The sequence below is a fragment of the Scyliorhinus canicula genome, chromosome 11, assembly GCF_902713615.1.
Source record: "Scyliorhinus canicula chromosome 11, sScyCan1.1, whole genome shotgun sequence".
Classification (NCBI taxonomy): domain Eukaryota; kingdom Metazoa; phylum Chordata; class Chondrichthyes; order Carcharhiniformes; family Scyliorhinidae; genus Scyliorhinus; species Scyliorhinus canicula.
This window is the reverse complement of record NC_052156.1, coordinates 29,749,049-29,770,411: the sequence shown is the minus strand read 5'-3', so window position 1 is coordinate 29,770,411 and position 21,363 is coordinate 29,749,049. Positions and strand designations below refer to the sequence as shown.

At 49.4% G+C, this 21,363-nt stretch overlaps 1 protein-coding gene across 1 annotated transcript in view; it reads right to left on the bottom strand.

Moving 5' to 3' along the window:
• syn2b (synapsin IIb) overlaps positions 1-21,363 on the bottom strand; it is a 497,087-nt gene that overhangs the window by 93,742 nt on the left and 381,982 nt on the right. The window contains 1 exon segment of the mRNA XM_038812667.1: positions 12,098-12,172. Within this exon segment, the coding sequence (XP_038668595.1) occupies positions 12,098-12,172 (75 nt within the window).

The following is a 21,363-nucleotide window of genomic DNA, read 5'->3' as shown; positions in this document are numbered from 1 at the left end:
CACTTATTCAGTATTAACCACCCAATAGTAATATTGAAAGTTTGGCAACATGTCTCCAACTCTGAAGCACCATCCTACTGATCCTCAGGCCCTTACCCAATCACAAGCCAGTGCATCTCTCTGAAACCGCCTTGGGCATGAACACTGGGAGGCACTGGAATAAAAATTAAAATCTGGGCAAGATATTCATCTTAACCGATTGTATTTGGCCCGTCAGGGATAGTGGGAGACAGTCCCATCTTTGCAGGTCAACTTTGACCATCCGCAACAGATTTGTTTAGTTCAATCTCCGGAGTTTCCTCCAGTTCCTTGTTATCTGGACCCATAGATACCAATAATTACTTCCTGCTAATTGGAATGGTAGCCCCCTAAGCTCCCCCTCTCTGCCCTGGTGCCCCAATCCCAATATGTTCACTCTTTCCTACATTTAGCATATACCGAGTCGGAAAAGGCCCCAAAACACTGTACGGTCCGCATAATGTTTCCCACGGACACCACTGGACCCCTAACATATAATAGCAAGTTGTTGGCATACAGCGCGACCCTATGCACCATCTCTCCTCTAACTATTCCTTCCCATGCTTTTGAAGTCCTCAGCGACAAGGCTTGTGGCTCTATTGCCGATGCAAATAACAAAGGGGACATCGGACATCCCTGCTTAATGCCCTGGTATAGCTGAAAGGGCTCAGAAGTCACTTTGTTAGTGCAAACACTGGCAAAAGGGCTGCATACAACAGCCAGACCCACTCTCCGAAGCCAGTCAAACCCGCATTTCTCGAGTATTGCGAATAGGTAGTCTCACTCTTTCTGGTCGAAAGCCTTCTCTACATTAAGCGTAACAATGATCTCCGGATCCTGTGGTGGGTCCCTTTAGTCAGAGTATCCCTGTGGTGGGGGTCCCTTCAGTTAGGGCATCCCTGTGGGGGTCCCTTTAGTTAAGGGGTCCCTCTAATTAGGGGTTCCTGAGGGTGGTTCATTCAGTTAGGGTTTCCCTATTCCTGGGGTCCCTGGGAGGACTTCCTATTGATGGGGTCACTGGGGGGGCGTCTCCCTATTCATGGGGTCCTTGGGGGTTGTCTCCCTATTAAGAGGGTCCCTCAGGGGCTCTCCCTATTAAAGGGGTCCCTGGGGGTGGCTAGTAGAGGAAGGGTGGGAAGATGGGGGGGGGGGGGAGGGTGGCCTTCGGATGCACTTTGGGGGCAACTCTCCTAAGGTATTACCCCCTTGGCCCACCACAAGGTGCACCAAATCCGCGACACACTGGTAAATACCAGGTGATCTGCGCCCACATGATTCCAGGCCCAGAAGACCAGAGAATCACGGAGTGCTGGTGACTCTGGTGCCGGGCCCGCTAAGTGGATGCAATGGGTCAGCATTCATTTACACCTCCTGCTGGCGCGTAATCGTGAAGTTCTATCCTGGCGCCAGCAGGGGGTCGGAGTATCGCGTCGGGTGCGATCCCAATTTTCCCCCCGACATCTGATTTTCTGTCACACCAAGAAATGCATTTTGTGTGTCGCGGGATGGAGAATCCAGCCCTTTGTGCCTTCGCAATGAAACGGATGAACTAATCTCGCAAGTAGATGTAAGTGGGTATGATATAATCGGGATTACAGAAGCATGGCTGCAGAGCGACCAGGGATGGAAACTGAACATCCAGGGGTATTCAGTATTTAGGAAGGACAGACTAAAAGGAAAATGCGATGGAATTGCATTGCTGGTTAAAGAGGGAATTAACGCAATAGTGAGGAAGGATATTAGCTCTGACAATATAGAATCTGTATGGGTAGAGCTGAGAAATAGTAAGAGGCAAAAAATGTTAGTGGGCATTGTCTATAGACCCCCAAACTGTAGTGGTGATGTTGAGAATAGCATTAACAAGGAAATCAGAGACACTTGTGATATAGGAAAATCTGTAATTATGGGTGATTTTAATTTGCAGATAGATTGGGCAAATGAAACTAGTCACAATACCATAGAGGAGGAATTCCTGGAGCGTATATGGGATGGTTTTCTGGACCAATTCATTGAGGAACCAACTAGAGAACAGGCCATCCTAGACTGGATACTGTGTAATGAGAACAGAATCATTGCAATCTAGTTGCCCAAGACTCTTTCGGGAAGAGCGACCATAATACAATAGAATTTTTCATCAAGATGGAAAGTGAAGTAGTTTTTCTGAGACTAGAGTCCTGAAGGGCAGCATGGTAGCCTTGTGGATAGCACAATTGCTTCACAGCTCCAGGGTCCCAGGTTCGATTCCGGCTTGGGTCACTGTCTGTGTGGAGTCTGCACATCCTCCCCGTGTGTGCGTGGGTTTCCTCCGGGTGCTCCGGTTTCCTCCCACAGTCCACAGATGTGCAGGTTAGGTGGATTGACCATGATAAATTGCCCTTAGTGTCCAAAATTGCCCTTAGTGTTGGGTGGGGTTACTGGGTTATGGGGGTAAGGTGGAGGTGTTGACCTTGGTAGGGTGCTCTTTCCAAGAGCCGGTGCAGACTCGATGGGCCGAATGGCCTCCTTCTGCACTGTAAATTCTATGAAAATCTTAATAAAGGAAACTACGATGATATGAGACACAAGTTCGCTATGATCGATTGGGAAACATTACTTGAAGGGATGATAATGGATTGGCAGTGGCAAGCATTCAAGGAGCACATGGGGAAACTGAAACAAATTTTTATTCCCGTCTGGCACAAAGGCAAAACGGGAAAGGTGTCCAATCCATGGCTTACAAGGGAAATTAGAGATTGTATTCGATCCAAGGAAGAAGCATACAAATTGGCCAAGAAAAATAACAGGCCTGAGGATTGGAAGCAATTTAGAATTCAGCAAAGGAGGACTAAGGGTTTGATTAAGAAGGGGAAAATAGAATACGAGGGTAAGCTTGCAGGGAACTTAAAAACTGACTGTAAAGGTACGTGAAGAGAAAAAGATTGGTGAAGACAAATGTAGGGCCCTTACAGTCAGAAACAGAAGAATTTATAATGGGGGAACAAAGAAATGGCTGAGCAACAAGATACATACTTCGGTTCTGTCTTCACAAATTAGGACACAAATAAGATAACAGAAATGTTGGGTACACAGGGTTTACTGAGGAGGAGGAATTGAAGGGGATGAATATTAGTAGAGAAATGGTATTGGGGAAATTAATGGGATTGAAAGCTGATAAATCCCCAGGGCCTGATAATCTACATCCCAGAGTACTTAAGAAAGTGGCTTTAGAAATAGTGGATTCATGGGCAGCACGGTAGCATAGTGGTTAGCATAAATGCTTCACAGCTCCAGGGTCCCAGGTTCGATTCCCGGCTGGGTCACTGTCTGTGCAGAGTCTGCACGTCCTCCCCGTGTGTGCGTGGGTTTCCTCCGGGTGCTCCGGTTTCCTCCCACATTCCAAAGATGTGCGGGTTAGGTGGATTGGCCATGCTAAATTGCGCGTAGTGTCCTAAAAAAAAGTAAGGTTAAGGGGGGGGGGTTGTTGGGTTACGGGTATAGGGTGGATGTGTAGGTTTGGGTAGGGTGATCATTGCTCGGCACAACATTGAGGGCCGAAGGGCCTGTTCTGTGCTGTACTGTTCTAAGTTCTAAGTATTGGTGGTCACCTTCCAAGATTCTATAGACTCTGGAACAGTCTCTACAGATTGGAGGGTATCTAATGTAACCCACTATTTAAAAAGGGAGGTAGAAAGAAAATAGGGAATTATAGACCAGTAACCCTGATGTTGGTAGTGGGGAAAATTCTAGAATCCGTTTTCCAGGCTTTTATAGCAGAGCACTTAGAGAACATTGGCAGGATCAGACATGGATATATGAAGGGGAAATCATGCTTGACGAATCTACTTGAATTCTTCGAGGATGTAACCAGTAGAGCTGATGAGAGGCAGGGTGTGGTTTATTTGGTCTTTCATAAGGTTTTCACCAAAGTCCCACATGAGAAATTAGTGTGTAAAATTAAAGTGCAAAGGTCGGCACAGTGGTGATAATAATGATCATAATGAATGGTGGAGCAGGACCAAAGGGCTGAAAGGCCTCCTCCAGCTCCTACTTTCTCTGTATTTATGTTTCTATACACACACTCACTTCTCTTTTTGACACACACACACTCACCTCTCTCACACATACACACTCAAGCTCGCACCTCACCTTTCCCGCTCACACAATCACACACACATACTCATCTCTCACATAGACACACACACACAATCACCTCTCTCTGCACATACACAAACAAAAACCCCTCAACCCTCTCTATCATTTGCCGGTGATCCCCGTTCGCCCTGAATCCAAATCCTTGCCCCGTGTTCCCCCTTGCGATGTTCTCACTCAGAGGCCCATTTCCCCTCTCACCCCGGCTCCTAGACTGACTTCCCCTCTCATAATAATAATAATCTTTATTATTGTCCCAAGCAGGTTTACATCAACAATGCAATGAAGTTACTGTGAAAATCTCACTCCTGTTTCAAAGCCTGCTTCTCCCACTTATGCCAGATGGCCTCTTCCTCGTCCACAAAGTTGCCTGCTCTGTCGATCACCCTACTCTCCACTTCACTCCATTGTCTGCTCTTCCCGTCACTCCACTCTTCCTGTCAGTCAGCTCTCCCTATCACTCCACTGTCTGCTCTCCCCGTCACTCCACAGCTCACATTCCCAGTCACCCCACTGTCCGTCCTCCCCGTCAATCGGCCCTCCCCATCATTCCGCTACCCACTCTCCCCATCACTCCACAGTCTGCAGTCGCCTTGTTTTAGAAATTTAAGTTTCGTGCTGCTCCTAACTCATCCAATCAGAGGCTAGGAGCGGGATTCTCTGTGCTGCCAGCCCCGTTTTCTGGCGTGGTGCACCCTCACTGACAGTGGGATTTTCCGTTCCCGCAGCCAATGGGGTTTCCCACTGTGGCCACCTGCACGTTGTCGGGAAACCCGCTGACGTGGGTGCGCTGCAAGCAAAGCAGAGGATCCCATCGACGGAGAATCCCGCGGTAGGTTCTTAAAAAAGCCAGCCTCTGATTGGATAAGCAGTTTTGTAGCAGTTTTCAAATTTTATAAATCAGCCTGGCCTGCCATGGAGCCCAGGGGAGCTTCCTTATTTTCAATAAATTTAGAGTTTAATTTTTTTTTCCAATTAAGGGGCAATTTAGCGTGGCCAATCCACCTAACCTGCACATCTTTAGGCTGTTGGTGTGAAACCCACGCAGACATGGGGAGAATGCGTCAACTCCACACGGACAGTAACCCAGGGCTGGGATTTGAACCCAGGTCTTCAGCGCCGTAGTCCCAGTGCTAACCACTACGCCACATGATGCCCTCAAGGGAGCTTCCTTAACCTCTTGAGTAAGCCATGGGTGGGTCTTGTTTGATGAGTTTTGGTTTTTCAATGGATATATTTTTGTTGAATATTTTGAATGGTTTCTTTAAATACTTAAATAAGTTTCTCAGTTATTGTACTGAATACGACTGCGAAGTGATCACCAGATCACCAGATTTATAGCAGAAACATAAATAGGGTTTCAGTCGCACTTCCGGCAAGTTTATGATGGCAGAGCAACAGAAAGTCTGAGGAAATTCAAGAACAATGGGCGCGATTCTCCGCTGCCCACGACGGGTCGGAGAATAGCGGGAGGGCCTTCCCGACCTCCCGCTATTCTCCCCCCCCCCCCACGGCCGCCCCACGACACGAATCGCTGCTCGCGTGGGCCGATCGCGGGCAGCGGGTCCGATACCCGCGTACTCTTTGATCCTCCGCCGCCCCGCAGGATGAGTCCGTGGGGCGGCTGAGGGGCATGACGGCCCGCGCATACGTGGGTTTGACGCATATGCGTGATGACGTCATCCGCGCATGCGCGGGTTGGAGCCGTCCAATCCGCGCATGCGTGGCTGACGTCATCGTGCGCGTCAGCCGCCGTGACGCTTGCCGCGCGGGCTTGGCGACGGTCGCTAAGCCCGCGATGCCGTGCTTCGCGGGGCCATGCTGCTAGCCCCGCCCGGGGGGGAGAATCGGGTCCTGGGAGGGGGCGCGGAGGCTGCCGATGAAAAACGGCCAGTTTCACGGCAGCCTTTACGACTCTCCGCATTTGCGGAGAATCGCGCCCAATATTTCAAATTACAACCGTAGCAAAGTGAATCTGAGGGCTGGAATTTTCTGGCATTTGGATACAGCGTTGAAGGTGGATGTGGTGCCAAGAAAATAGCAGGCCGACAAGTTGGGATAGCACAACGATCCATTCTGGGCTCAGAGACTTAGCAAGGGGTGAACTGGGAACATTGTCTGTTCCACAGAGACAGGCAGCCAAGTACATCAATTAAAGCTCCACTTTGGGATTATCTTGAGCCCATGTCAGTATTTAATCAACATTGGTGCAACACCCCCCTCCCCTCTCCCCGGTGCCCAATGCCTTGAAGCCTCATGGTGGCAAGCCACAAGGGCCATTGGGGAGGTGCCAGGCCCCAATGATGGGGTCAAGGGGTTGAAAGATCCCAGTCTCGTCAGTGCGTCAGCCTGTGGAGTGATTTCCCTTCCATCCCAGTGTCCGCAGCGATTTCAGGAATCTTCATTGCAGCCCTTCAAAGTTGGCCAGAAAGGATGCCTCCATCTGATTGGCCTGCAGCGCCATGAGTTCAGCCGCTGTTTTTAATTGGGTTGCAAAGGTGGATGTGGTCAATTAGGAGGTTGCCTCCTGAAAGATTGCACTCCCGTTTCACTGACAAAGATTGCAGTCTTGGCACCCCCATTTGGTACCAATGTTGGAGTTCCAAAGCCCAGTTGGTTCATGATTCGAACCAAAAGAAAAACCCTGCACACATGTTGAAAATCTGAAATAGAATCATAGAGTTCCTACAGTGCAGAAAGAGACCATTCGGCCCATCAAGTCTGCACCGACCCTCTGAAATAGCACCCTACCTAGGTCCACTCCCCACCTATCCTCCTAACCCCATAACCACACCTAACCTGCACCTCTTTGGACAATAAGTGGTAAGTTTAGCATGGCCAATCCACCTAACCTGCACATCTTTGTACTCTGGGAGGAAACCGGAGCACCCGGAGGAAACCCACGGAAATATGGGAAGAATGTGCAAACTCCACACAGGCAGTCACCCGAGGCCAGAATTGAACCTGGGTCCCTGGAGCTGTCAGCGACCAGTGCTAACCACTGTGTCACCATGCTGCCCCCAATATGAACAAAAGTGCTGGTTGGATGCGTCAAATCCATCAGCATTATTAAAAAGAGAAATGTCGGTTAACACCTTGGGAACACAGCATTTGTAGAATTAGGTACCATAAAAAAGAAGTGAGTCCATTAATAGGACTGAACAAAAGGTGGAAACATATGGGTATTGGTGGATTTGGTCTAAGGAGGTTTGAACATGAGGAAGAGGAGCAAACTCCACACAGGAAATCACGTAGGCTATGCGGGCATGTAGTTCTAGTACCTACTTTCACAATTTCTGTTTTTGTACACTTCAATTTTGTTTTACTGCTTCCATTGACTTCCTTTCTTGTGTATGTTTTTTCGAAAGCATTTCTCCTCTTTTAGCTGTTTTCACCACAGTATCTTTCTGGCATTTTGCTGTGATGAGTTTTGCCTGTTACCAGCCAGTTTTCACTTTTACAATACATCTTTTTGTTGGTCATTCATCCCCCTCTCGTGGCACCCAGTTAAAGCTGAAAAACCAATGTAATGTGAAATGTTTACAACTGCACTTTAAATTTCAAAAACACTTGTGCCACCTTTGTGCTCTTATCAAGACCTCTGTTGATGGCAGGGTAGTTGGGCGGGAAGGTTGTGGGTGTGATGAAGGACCGCTTGTTTATCCAGGCAGCTCTTTTGTAGCCCACCTGTAAGCTGCTACGTGACCAGCTGATAGCCGGTTTCACCACAGAAAAGTTTCTCTCACTGCGTGATCGCACATATCCCCCACATACTGCCAACATTTAAAATTTCAATTGGAATTGTATGGGAACCAGCAAAAAGATAGAGAGCAGAAATAGCGTGCACTTCCTGCTGGGAACGGCCTGCCATGGTTAAAATTCTGCCCACAGTGTCGTCCGCTTTCAGGCAGGCGAATTAGCCCAAGGATGTGTTTGAATGCAGGCAGTAGGGCTCTTTACAGGCAAGGTCTCTTCTTTTTATTAACTACCTTAATGAGAGGGGTCAACATACTTTCAGAGGAAGCCACAGTGTAGGTTCAAATTCAGATTCAATCTCTTCCTTTGTTATTATTAATTTTTACCATTATCTGTTTCTCAGGACGTGACATGTTCAGATTCGAGGACAGTAAGGATATTCCAGTGGCCTTTTGACATGATACCCTGGCAACTGCTGGCGCGATTCAGCGACCGCGTTGCGCCTGTATGGATATGGGTGTGCCGGGTGAATAACTGGAGAGGGCAAAGTCGAGATTCATGCCAGGGATGAACCATTTCACAATTCACCCACTCCCAATAGCGAGTTTCGGATTTCATCCAAAAATGGCGAGAATGTCATTAACCCTAATTTGCATTCATTTCACGCTCCTCAACTTTGAAGCTCCTCCTCGAGGGCACATGTGCCATGCCTCAGAGGATGATTAATGCATTGCATGTCCAGCAAGTTTTGATGCCTGAACATTGTGCCTGAACTCCAAGAGCACCAGCACCATGGCAGCTGCCAACAATCAAACTCTAAAGAGCAGGGCTTCAGCCCTTTGAATCTTCTTGTGACAAAGGGTAAGTTTGTGGATGAGTGGAACACAGCTGAACACGTCCTTCCTAATGCTTCCAGCAGAAGTCTGGGGTCTAGGGGCTCCTGATGTGGCTGGGGGTGAGTGTGCAGAGCAAGGCAAGTACAAGGCTTGGGGGAGTTGAGGGTCCTGGGACGGAAGCCCTAACTGATTGTTGGTCTCTCTCCTTCTCCAATTCTTTCCAGATATAACTCTGTTTACTGGAGTTGATCCCGCAGAGGCTGCCCTCGCGTTGCTTGTGGTAGCCGAGGCAGGCAGATGCTGTAGAAGGCAGCAACGGCAACGTAGGCTGGAGGTGGCACCCCATCTGTAGGGGCCGCCGCAAATCCTGACGACCCGGCTGCCCATCAAGCTGAGGAGGGACCCAGAAGGGGAGGCTAGCGATGGTCCAAGGTGTACAGGTATCACTGGTCATTCAATGAGCTGACGGACACCATATGTTGCAGAAGACTATGTCTCAGCAGCGACAGTGCGGCACCTATGCCACATCCTTATGGACATGGCACCCCGTGGAGAAGGAGGAGGAAACCCGCTCCCAGTGATCGTGAAGGTCACTGCAACACTAAACCTCTATGCCACCGAGTCATTCCAGGGCTCAAGGGGAGGCCTGTGTGGCATATCCCAATTTCCAGCCTATAGGTGCATTCATGAGCTGACGAATGCACTGTATGTCCAGGCATCAGACTATACCACCTTCGACCCGGACCAGGCCCATCAAGATGCCCGTGCCTGAATACTTGCTGCCATCGCCAGGATGCTCCAGGTCCAACAGGCCATCAATGGCAAGGCATGTCGCCCTGCAAGCACTGAGGCATCAGGGTGTGTCCTATATTAACAGGAAGGGGTTCCACTCCCTGAATGTTCAGATCGCGTGTGACCACAGCCGTTGAATCATGCATGTGTGTGCCCGCTACCCTGCATGACAGCTACATCCTGTGACACGCTGAGATCTCCGGTGTTTCAGAGGATGATCGCAGGATGACGGAATGGTTTGTGGGGGACAAGGGAAACTGCTGAGGACATGGTGCAGAGGCCTGAGACTGAGGCTGAGACCCGATACAATGAGGTTCACATTGTCATCCGTGTTGTCACTGAGTGGTGCATCGGGCTGCTCAAGATGTGGTTCCACTGCCTGGACTGCTCTGGAGGTGCCCTGCAGTACATCCTCCAGAGGGTCTCCCGCTTTGTGGTAGTCTGCGGTGCCCTCCACAATCTGCACAGCAACGGGGGACATGCTGGAGGCGGATGAGGACGAGGGGGGGGAGGAGGAGCCAGAGGGACATGCTTTCTCATCTGAGGAGGAGGAGGAGGAAGCGAGATGAAATAATTCTATGCAGAAGAGAAGTTTTACTGTAATTATCTTCCCATACTTTCTCCTTTGAAATACAAATTCATGTGGTGCACAAGTAGGTACAAGTAATGGAACCATGTTAATGGGGTGAATTACCTCACCTTTTCAGAGCACGGATTATGCAACAAAGGAGCAGGAAATGTTTCCGTAAGGAATGAGAAGTAGATGTTTTTGTCAGATTTCCACTTTTGAAAATCTTGTTTTATAACGTCTGCTCGCACTTTCCGAGTCTTACCGCGTTCTACCTGTTGTATTGCCACTAGCCTCATTTGCATATGTTAAAATGAGAGTCAGTGTAGTCAAATTGGGTGGATGCTTTTCAGTGAGAAAGGCAGATGGAAGTGCTGTTAATACTCTGCAATACTTATGTGCGCAGCATTGTAGTTCATGCAGGAATGACCAACAGTTAGGCAGGAGGTGCAGTGACGATGCTGACACCACTGCCAGTGTCCTGGTGTTTTTGCTAGAGTTAGCTAAGCTCTGAAACTGCTTCCTTGCTGATCCAGACGAACATGCCAAGCATGTTATTAGATCGACAAATATGGTCCGGTCTTTGCCAAACTTATTCTACCTTGACCATGTAACATTGGACTTGAAACACTTCCAAATTAAACTTACCATCAGGAGTGAAAAGAAGATGTTACTGAGAAAATGAAGAAAAATCTATCATGAGAAGACTGCTGAAAAGAACTGATAGAAAGGTTGGAGTCTATGGGATTGTAAGAAGTCTTACCACACCAGGTTAAAGTCCAACATGTTTGTTTCAAACTTTAGCTTTCAGAGCACTGCTCCTTCCTCAGGTGAATCATTCACCTGAGGAAGGAGAGGTGCTCTGAAAGTTAGTGTTTGAAACAAACATGTTGGACTTTAACCTGGTGTTGTAAGACTTCTTACTGTGCTCACCCCAGTCCAACGCCGGCATCTCCACATCTTATGGGATTGACAGAGGTTTTAGCCACTAGCTTCAGAAGGGGGGAAGGGAGTCATGGGAAGGGTGGTCACAGGGAGGGGGTTCAGCTCCAAGAGTAAGGGGTAGCTCTCAGCTGCCCTCCTTGATGCCTTTAAATGAGGAACACCACCTCCGGCATCCAGCATGCTCACCCCATGGTGTGCCGCCTGCCATATAAGGACCTCAAATGACGGGCTTCCCTGCCTTGGCCTTATTTGGGCTGCAATAGAAAGGTCATGGGGTCACCATCTGCCATCCTCGCACCTGATTAAATGCCCTCCCCCACCAAACGTGCCACGTCAATTTTTCACCCAACGCCTTTGTAACTTTAAGATCATCTTTATCAATGGAAAAGCATTTTCCATTAGGTGCCCAAGGAACAAGAGCAAACCTGGAAGAACCACGTAGGTTGTGTGAGCTGCTCACTTAAATATGTCTGTGTAAAATTAACGAAATTAATGAAATTAATACGTGAATAGTCATATGCATAACATACGGGCAGCACGGTAGCATGGTGGTTAGCATAAATGCTTCACAGCTCCAGGGTCCCAGGTTCGATTCCCGGCTGGGTCACTGTCTGTGTGGAGTCTGCACGTCCTCCCCGTGTATGCGTGGGTTTCCTCCGGGTGCTCCGGTTTCCTCCCACAGTCCAAAGATGTGCGGGTTAGGTGGATTGGCCATGCTAAATTGCCCATAGTGTCCTAAAAAGTAAGGTTAAGGGGGGTTGCTGGGTTACGGGTATAGGGTGGATACGTGGGTTTGAGTAGGGTGATCATTGCTCGGCACAACATCGAGGGCCGAAGGGCCTGTTCTGTGCTGTACTGTTCTAAATACGATTACAGTAGACCTCAGAATTACAGTCCTGGAGGAAATGTGCAAAGGATATTATTATATTATTTTTATCTGCATTTTAAATTTTAACAATGCACCCTTGGAGAACTACACAACAAAATTGTCTCCATACTCTCCTAACGTATCTAGATGTAATGTGCACTTAGCTATGTTGTGACATATATTTATACTTCAGTCAACATATTTGTACGCCATATGATTCTTTGGCTGTATCAGTGAAGTGCCCACCTGTCTGTCATTGCAATCTGTTCGAGCATGGCTGACCCAGTATTTGTTTTCCAGTTTCCTGATATTGATGTTCTCCTAGAAAAGATAAATAAATTACAGTTAGTAATTTGATTCAATTTCTCAATGATTCTGTAGTTTAATATTTCAGCATGTCTACAAAATATATTTTGCTGTAATTTACATCAAATCAGCATTCATCAGTACTACTAATCTTATTTTAACTAGTACTATTTAATAAATCAAATTGTTGCATGCTTTTGAACAGGATTCCAACACTGTTGTTGGATGAGATTAAGAAAAAACTAAGGGTGTGATTCTCCGGAAATATTTCTAAGTATGGTAGCGAGCGGAAACTCCCGCGAGCTTCCTGGCGCTCAGCCTGGCAAAGCTAGGAACGTTATTCAATGTTAATTGGTCCACTTAACGAGGCCCCATGGGCTTCTGGCTGCAAATTAAGGCTCACCAGCCGATTCGCCAGCATCGCGCTCGCCAGCCCCCGCTAACAAGGTTGAGTAGCACTTAAACAGCACTTGCACAGCCAACTCCACTCAGCTCGCAGCCATGGAGCCGAGAAGACCGGCCCAAGATTTGGAGATGCCGACATAGGGAGGCTCCTAGATGAGGTGGAGGCCAGGAGGGATGTCCTGTTCACTCCAGGGTCCTGGAGGGTGAGCCAGTGCACCCTGGACGAAGTGGCGATGACCGTGAGCTTGGAGAGCGTGATCTGGAGGCCTGGCCTCCAGTGTCGCAAGAAGGCCAACAACCTACACCGGGCAGCACAGGTGAGTTGACACCAATCCTCCCCCTCCCCCCACCCGAGACCTTCCTGCCCCGATGTGAGCACCCACCCCCCCCAACCCCCACCCACCATGCGGCCTCCAAACCTCCCTACACTCTCCCTCCTCCCTTCAGCCCCCACCAACACTTACTTCACATCCCCGTCCCACCACTGTGAACCACATGTGCGGCTTACAATGCCCCCTCTGTGTCTTCACAGGTGAAGCTCTCACAATCTCTGGGAGAGGGCCCAGACTGATGGAGGGGTGAGGGGGGAGTGGGGGGGGGGGGGGGTGAGGGGGTCATGGGGAGAGTGGGGCGTCACCAGTGGGAAAACCCTTGACCACAAGCAGTATCACGCCTCTGTCACTTTCTTCCGCAATGAGGGCCGACCTCCTTGGTCCATCTCTCCAGGCATCTGCCCGCCCCGGGCATACCACCTGCGTGAGATAGGTGTGAGTGAGCAATCAGCAGTCACATAGGGGTCAGACTATGGCATAGATTAGGGAGCACTGGCGCTCAGCCCTCTGTGGGTTATCATCACCCCCCCCGCCCTCGGCAGTGACCCACTGATGATGCCGACACAGTTCCAGCATCCTGGAGTGAGGTGACACAGACCCTAGTAGGGTGGGAAATGGGGTGGGGGATGGGTAAGGTAGCGACGGGAGACCAAGCCACGCCCTATATGAAATGGGCGAGTATGAGGGCCTCCCTTGTAGCATTGCTGCCTCATGGTGCTGAGGTCCCAGGTTAGATCCCGGCTCTGGGTCACTGTCCATGTGGAGTTTGCACATTCCCCCCGTGTCTGCATGGGTTTCACCCCCACAACACAAAGATGGGCAGGGTAGGTGGATTGGCCATGCTAAATTGCCCCTTAATTGGAAAAAATGAATTGGGTACTCTAAATTTACAAAAAGAAATGAGGGCCTCCCTTGCTCTCCAGGCTGGCAGGACCCTCCCTGCTGCCACCCGTCCTGCAGCCTCTGGCTGGTCCGGGGTCGTCCTCCAGGCTCTCATGGTCCGGCGCCTCCTCATCATCCTTGACCTCCTCCTCGTCATCCTCCACCTCCTCCTCGGAAGGAGGCACATGTTCCTCATCACCAACCTACAGCACATCGTCCTGCTCCTGTGCTAGGTTATGGAGGACACAGCAGACAACCACAAAACAGGTGACCCTCTGGGCAATGTACTGCAGGGCACCACCGGAGCAGTCGAGGCATTGGAACTGCATCTTGAGGAGTCCGATGCACCACTGAATGACAGCCCAGGTGGCCACATGGGCCTCGTTATAACAGGTCTCCACTTCAGTCTCCGACCTCTGTACTGGTGTAATTAGCCAGGTCCTAAGCGGGTACCCCTTATCTCCCAAGAGCCAACTGGCCATCCTGGGGTGGTCCTCGAAGAGGTTGGGAATATCTGACTTACCCAAGATGGAGCTATCTTGCACACTGCTTGGGGAGCATGCTTGCATGATCTGCATGAGGTGGTCACAGAGGAGCTGAGTGTTTAAGGGGTGCAACCCCTTCCTGTTAACGTTGGGCACTCCCAGTCGGCCTGGCACGCGCAGGGTGACATGTGTGCAGTCCTTCAACCCCTGGACCTGGGGCATCCCAGCGATGCCAGAGAAACCTGCTGCCTGGATATCCTGTTGGGCTTGGTCCATGTCAAAGTTGATATAGTTTTCCGCCCGGGCAAACAGGGCATCCCTGACCTGTCGGATGCACCTGTGGTCTGTAGACTGTGAGATACCACACAGGTCCCGCTTGGGCCTTGGTGGATCCCGAGGAGTAAATGTTCAGAGCTGCAGTGACCTTCACGGTCACCGAGAGCGAGTGTCCCCCTCCTCCAAGTCTGCAAGGACATGACACAGGTGCTGCACCATCTCCTTGTTGAGGCGGAGTCTCCTGCGGCACGCACTGTCCGCCATCTGTTCAAACAACCAGCGACGCCTGTACACAGGGTCGTCACGGAACTCACCCTCTGGGTGACTCCCTGGCCTGATGAGCGGCCGGGTGCTCAGGGTGTGGGGTGGGGTTTGGTATGTGGGCCGCCACCTTGACCATCAGCAGACGCTGCTGCTGTGTCCAGCGTCTGGCTGCCCAGCCTACTAGCAGCATCACTAAGGCCTGTTCTGCGTGGTCCAAAATACTATCCATACCGTTTAATATCTGTAAGGAATTGGGAGAGGGTGTGAGACTGACAGACAGCAGTGGCTCCCACCCCGGGACCCTCCACTCCCCCATTATCCCACTCCCTTCCCCATGATGCCTGGAACGCCCTGACCACACACTCCCGGCCACAGAGGGCCCTTCTCAACGGACCCCAGACCCGATACCCCAGACAGCCACACATAATGTCACCTGGATGGGGCACTAGTCCCCTCCCAATTGCATTCACCATGGACATGTCCCCAGAGCTGTGCCCCAGCCCCTTAGTGTTTGGATGTTGGCTGCTGCGTGTGTGGTATTGCCTCCCGCAGTGTTCAGCCACAGTGTCCAGGCATCAAGGTCTTATTGGGCTGCTAGGCACTGACTCCCACATGCTACATGGCCCGCCCACCCACTTGGGTTGTGTGAAGTGTTCACTTAATCACAATGACACAAATCCCTATTACCATAGCCATCAGCCGCATGGCCAGAGGCCTCGGCAGTCGATGGCCGTTATGGGTGGTCATTGGGACAGATATGCAGGGACAAGGGCTGCCGCAGGAAAGGTACACACGATCCAGGGGTTTGCATGGTGGATCTGTGCGCGGTTGCCCCCCCCCCCCCAGCGCATCCCCTCCACCTTCCCATGGTGGTCCACCTCTGCAGAAGGTCCCCCACCCCTAGCCGAGGAGCCCCCACCTTCCGCTGAGCTCTGGGGCAGCAAGCCCAGTGCTCCTAGGCTTTTTGCCTGTGAGAAAAGATGGCTACTCCCCTCCTCGGCTCCCCTTCGGAGCCCTTCCGCCAGGTTCTCGATATTAAAAAGTAGTACTAATCGGCGCCAGGGTCACCACATGCTGGGGAGGCCGCTGAATGACAGGAGGCCGTTGTATGTGGGGTTGCTCCCATTGATTGTATGGACATAGGGCTTAAGTGGTGGTAAATGGTTTCTCACACCCTACGGTGGATCCTGATTTCATTTACGTGAGCGGGCCGGTTGTATTGCAAACTGTTTGGCAGCTGGTGCGGTTCTCATTTTCGGCCTCTCCCACTATCCATCGGCCTTGTTTCACTCGTGCGAGATTGCAACGAGGCCGGAGAATTGTGCCCTAAGTATCTTGCGGCTTTGTTTCTTTCTACATCCAAATGTAATTAACCTACAATTCAGTTTCACACACAGACTGGTAATCGCTTCAATGTTGGATTTGCTAATCATCTTTCTATTCAGTTATCAGGAGAATACTATTTATTTGCATTTTTCAGCATATCCTGTAAACCTATATAGCTTCAAAAACAATTAATACAATCAATTTAATAGTTATTAAATGGAGTTCCAAGGTAATCTTATTGGAAAATTTTATTTTCTATCTTAACAATATGCATTAAAATTTTCTGTTAAAAGTGCAGCAGCTCAAATATTTTGGATTTAGATTTTAAAAACTACTTTCAGAAATATTCCTGCTTTAAAACTTAATTATGTTAAACTGCTTTCTTATGTTTCAGGTTTAGAAGTTTCAGCAGAGAAAACTTTGCAGAAAACACCATTACCTGAAATGGGGTGAGATGGGCATTAAGTGAAAACAACTTTCAAAGTGAACATTTGACAGAGGTGGAAATTCATGAGTCGGGGTCAGTCCTGGGTAAGTATTTTAGAACATCTTGTGTGTTTTCCCCCTCATTGGCTGAAGTTTAATGTTTAAATTTGTGAAACTGTAGAGATAGTATTTTCCATTGTTAAACAATTTGTCGTTGGAATAAGAACATAAGAACTAGGAGCAGGAGTAGGCCATCTGGCCCCTCGAGCCTGCTCCGCCATTCAATGAGATCATGGCTGATCTTTTTTGGACTCAGCTCCATTTTCCAGCACGAACACTATAACCCTTAATCCCTTTATTCTTCAAAAACTATCTATCTTTATCTTAAAACATTTAATGAAGGAGCCTCAACTGCTTCACTGGGCAAGGAATTCCATAGATTCACAACCCTTTGGGTGAAGAAGTTCCTCCTAAACTCAGTCCTAAATCTACTTGCCCTTATTTTGAGGCTATGCCCCCTAGTTCTGCTTTCACCTGCCAGTGGAAACAACCTGCTCGCATCTATCCTATCTATTCCCTTCATAATTTTATACGTTTCTATAACATCCCTCCGCATCCTTCTAAATTCCAACGAGTACAGTCCCAGTCTCCTCAACCTCTCCTCGTAATCCAACCCCTTCAGCTCTGGGATTAACCTAGTGAATCTCCTCTGCACACCCTCCAGCGTCAGTATGTCCTTTCTCAGGTAAGGAGACCAAAACTGAACACAATACTCCAGGTGTGGCCGCACTAACACCTTATACAATTGCAGCATAACCTCCCTAGTCTTAAACTCCATCCCGCTAGCAATGAAGGACAAAATTCCATTTGCCTTCTTAATCACCTGTTGCACCTGTAAACCAAGTTTTTGCGACTCACGCACTTGCGCACCCAAGTCTCTCTGCACAGCAGCATGTTTTAATATTTTATCATTTAAATAATAACCCCTTTTGCTATTATTCCTACCAAAATGGATAACCTCACATTTGTCAACATTGTATTCCATCTGCCTGACCCTAGCCCATTCACTTAACCTATCCAAATCCCTCTGCAGACTTCCGGTATCCTCTGCACTTTTTGCTTTACCACTCATCTTAGCGTCGTCTGCAAACTTGGACACATTGCCCTTGGTCCCCAACTCCAAATCATCAATGTAAATTGTGAACAATTGTGGGCCCAACACTGATCCCTGAGGGACACCACTAGCTACTGATTGCCAGCCAGAGAAACACCCATTAATTCCCACTCTTTGCTTTCTATTAATTAACCAATCCTCTATCCATGCTACTACTTTACCCTTAATGCCACGCATCTTTATCTTATGCAGCAATCTTTTGTGTGGCACCTTGTCAAAAGCTTTCTGGAAATCCAGATATACCACATCCATTGGCTCCCCGTTATCTACCGCACTGGCAATGCCCTCAAAAAATTCCACTAAATTAGTTAGGCACGACCTGCCCTTTATGAATCCATGCTGCGTCTGCCCAATGGGATAATTTCCATCCAGATGCCTTGCTATTTCTTCCTTAATGATAGATTCTAGCATCCGAAGTTAAGCAAACTGACCTATAATTACCCGCTTTCGGCCTACCTCCTTTTTTAAACAGTGGTGTCACGTTTGCTAATTTGCAATCCACCGGGACCACCCCAGAGTCTAGTGAATTTTGGTAAATTATCACTAGTGCATGTGCCATTTCCCGAGCCATCTTTTAGCACTCTGTGATGCATTCCATCAGGGCCAGGAAACTTGTCTACCTTCAGCCCCATTATTACTTCATTACTTCTTTAGTGATAACAATCATCTCAAGGTCCTCAGCTGTCATAGCCTGATTTCCATCAGTTACTGGCATGTTATTTGTGTCTCCCACTGTGAAGACTGACCCAAAAAACCTGTTCAGTTCATCAGCCATTTCCTCATCTCCCATCATTAAATCTCCCTTCTCATCCTCTAAAGGACCAATATTTACCTTAGCCACTCTTTTTTGTTTTATATATTTGTAGAAACTTTTACTGTCTGTTTTTATATTCTGAGCAAGTTTCTCTCATAATCTATCTTACTCTTCTTTATAGCTTTCTTAGTAGCTTTCTGTTGCCCCCTAAAGATTTCCCAGTCCTCTAGTCTCATTAATCTTTGCCTGCGGATACCCAGGTTCAGTCAAACAAATAATACTCAGTTCTGATGGAAGGTCATCAACCTGAAACATGAACTCTGGGTTGGATTCTCAGTTTGGGGGACGAGGTGCTGACGGCAGTGTGGGAACAGTGCCGTTTTACGCACGAAAATAGGGCACATAACCTCCACCGATCCTCCGTCTGGTGGGGAGCTAGCAGGCACGCAGCGTCGGCTCTAGCTGCAGATACGGCTGGAGAATTGCCGGGTCCATGGCCGTGCATGCGCATGGTGGCTGCGCACGGACCTGGGCCTGCCAAACACATCCCCCCTTTGGCCAGGCTCGTCACGCCCCGGACCACCTCCACCAGTGCCCCAGCCCCCGTCAAATCCGCCCTGCCCACGGATCGGCCCCCCCCTACCCCACATCAACTATGGCGGCGCAGGACTCAGTCCGCAGCCGCCACGCCGGGTTCCCGAAACAAATAGCACACTCGCACCCCGCCGTCGGGAACTTGACCCATCGGGGGCGGAGCATCGGGGGAGGGCCTCAGGTGACATAGAACACAGAACATTACAGCGCAGTACGGGCCCTTTGGGCCCTTGCGCCGACCCGTGAAACCATCTGAAGCCTATCTGACCTACACTATTCCATTTTCATCCATATGTTTATCCAGTGACCACTTAAATGCCCTTAAATTTGGCGAGTCTACTACTGTTGCAGGCAGGGCGTTCCACACCCCTACTACTCTCTGAGTAAAGAAGCTGCCTCTGACATCTGTCCTATATCTACCACCCCTCAATTTAAAGCTATGTCCCCTCGTGTTGGTCATCACCATCCGAGCAAAAAGACTCTCACTGTCCACCCTATCTAACCCTCTGACTATCTTATATGTCTCCTGAGATCCTGAGGCCGCGCCGATGGGTACGAGTACGCCGTTTTGGAAGGGGTGGAGCATCGCAAAAGCGGTGCCGCCCCCAATTTCGGCCCCAACAAGGATTCTCCGGCCAAAATCCAAACGCAATTTCGCCGTCGGAGACCGGAGAATCTCTTTCTGTTTCTCTTTCCACTGCAGCCTGACTTGTTCTGCATGTCCAGTGTTTTCTGTTCTTTTTCCTGCAGGTTTTTTTGAGATGTAACAAATGTGAACTCAGGCAAACATTATTGCAAGACGTTTGCTCAGTGCCAGAAGGAAAAAGCAGTTGAGACCAGTATTCTTATTTCCCTGTTTTACTGGTGTTCCATTTTAAAGTATACAAGACCAGTTCGGATCACTATTCTCAGTTCCCCTTTTTTTCCCCCTTTTGGTCAGGACTACTTGAGGTCAAGGTCTCAGAGCTTCAGATGGAATTGGAAACAATTCAACATATTGGGGAGGAAGAAAGATTTCTGGACCCTGTGTCTTAAGAGTTTCACCCCCACAGCCCAAAGATGTGCAGGGTAGATGGACTGGCCACGCTAAATTGCCCCTTAATTGGAAAAATTAAAAACAAAATAGAGCAGAATGCTTTCAGAAAATTGTCCTCTCTAACTGACCTCCTGTGTGTAGGATGAAGTCTCTGGGCAGGGCCATCAAAGGATTACAGTGGTACCATGTTCTGGGGAGAGAGGCAGTTGAGGAGAGGGGTGATTAGCAATTTAGCTGTAAATACAGTTGTAACAGGGGATTAGTGCCCCATCCAACAGGAGAAGCTCTAAGTGCCATAGTGGGTACGACTTCGCAGGTGCTTCCTGATGGTTGACCCGGTGAGACCACGGCCCGTATCGAACAGCAATTAGGGCCGGAAATGATCCCCCACGGGCATCATTGCAGAAATGGTATCCCACTAGCTAATTCACCTGTGCCATGCCCGGCAGCTCCTCAATAAGGAGGGAGAGCTACTCATAAACTCTCCTTTTGAGCACACTCCTGTCAGCACACATTCATGCCACCATGTATACCTGCTCCACGTTTTGGAGATGCCAACCTGGCCAGGCTTCTGGATGCTGCGGTGACAGGACAGGACACTCTGTTCCCCCGAGGGGGTCAGAGGACTAGCCACAGGCCCACCAATGCAACACGGGAGGCAGTGGCAGAGGCTATCAGTTCGGACAGCGTGACCAGGAGGACCTCCGTCCAGTGCAGAAAGAAGAGCAATGACCTCCCCGGGCTGCATGGGTAAGTTGACACCAGTACCCTGGGACCAATCCCACCTGTCACCAACCTGACCGTCCCCCTCCCCCACCAACAGGTCAGCTGCTGGCACCTCGACCCCCATTCCCCCAGTATCATATTGCACCTGTGGGACCCACCAGCACAAACTTCAACAGATGTGCGATAGAGAGCATCCTATCCGGCTGCATCACAGCTTGGTACGGCAACTGCTCAGTCCAAGATCGCAAGAGTGTGGTGAACTCAGCCCAACGCATCACACAAGCTTGCCACCTCCACATTGATTCAGTACAGACCTCCTGCTACCTCAGGAAGGCAGACAGCATTATCAGAGACCCCTCCCACCCAAGCATTGCTTTCTTCCAGACCCTTCCATCAGGCAGAAGATACAGAAGTCTGAAGACCCGCACATCCAGACATAGGAACAGCTTCTTCCCCACCGCTACTAGACTCATCAACGACTCTCCCTCGGACTGATCTGTTCCCTGTAAGAACACTATTCACGACG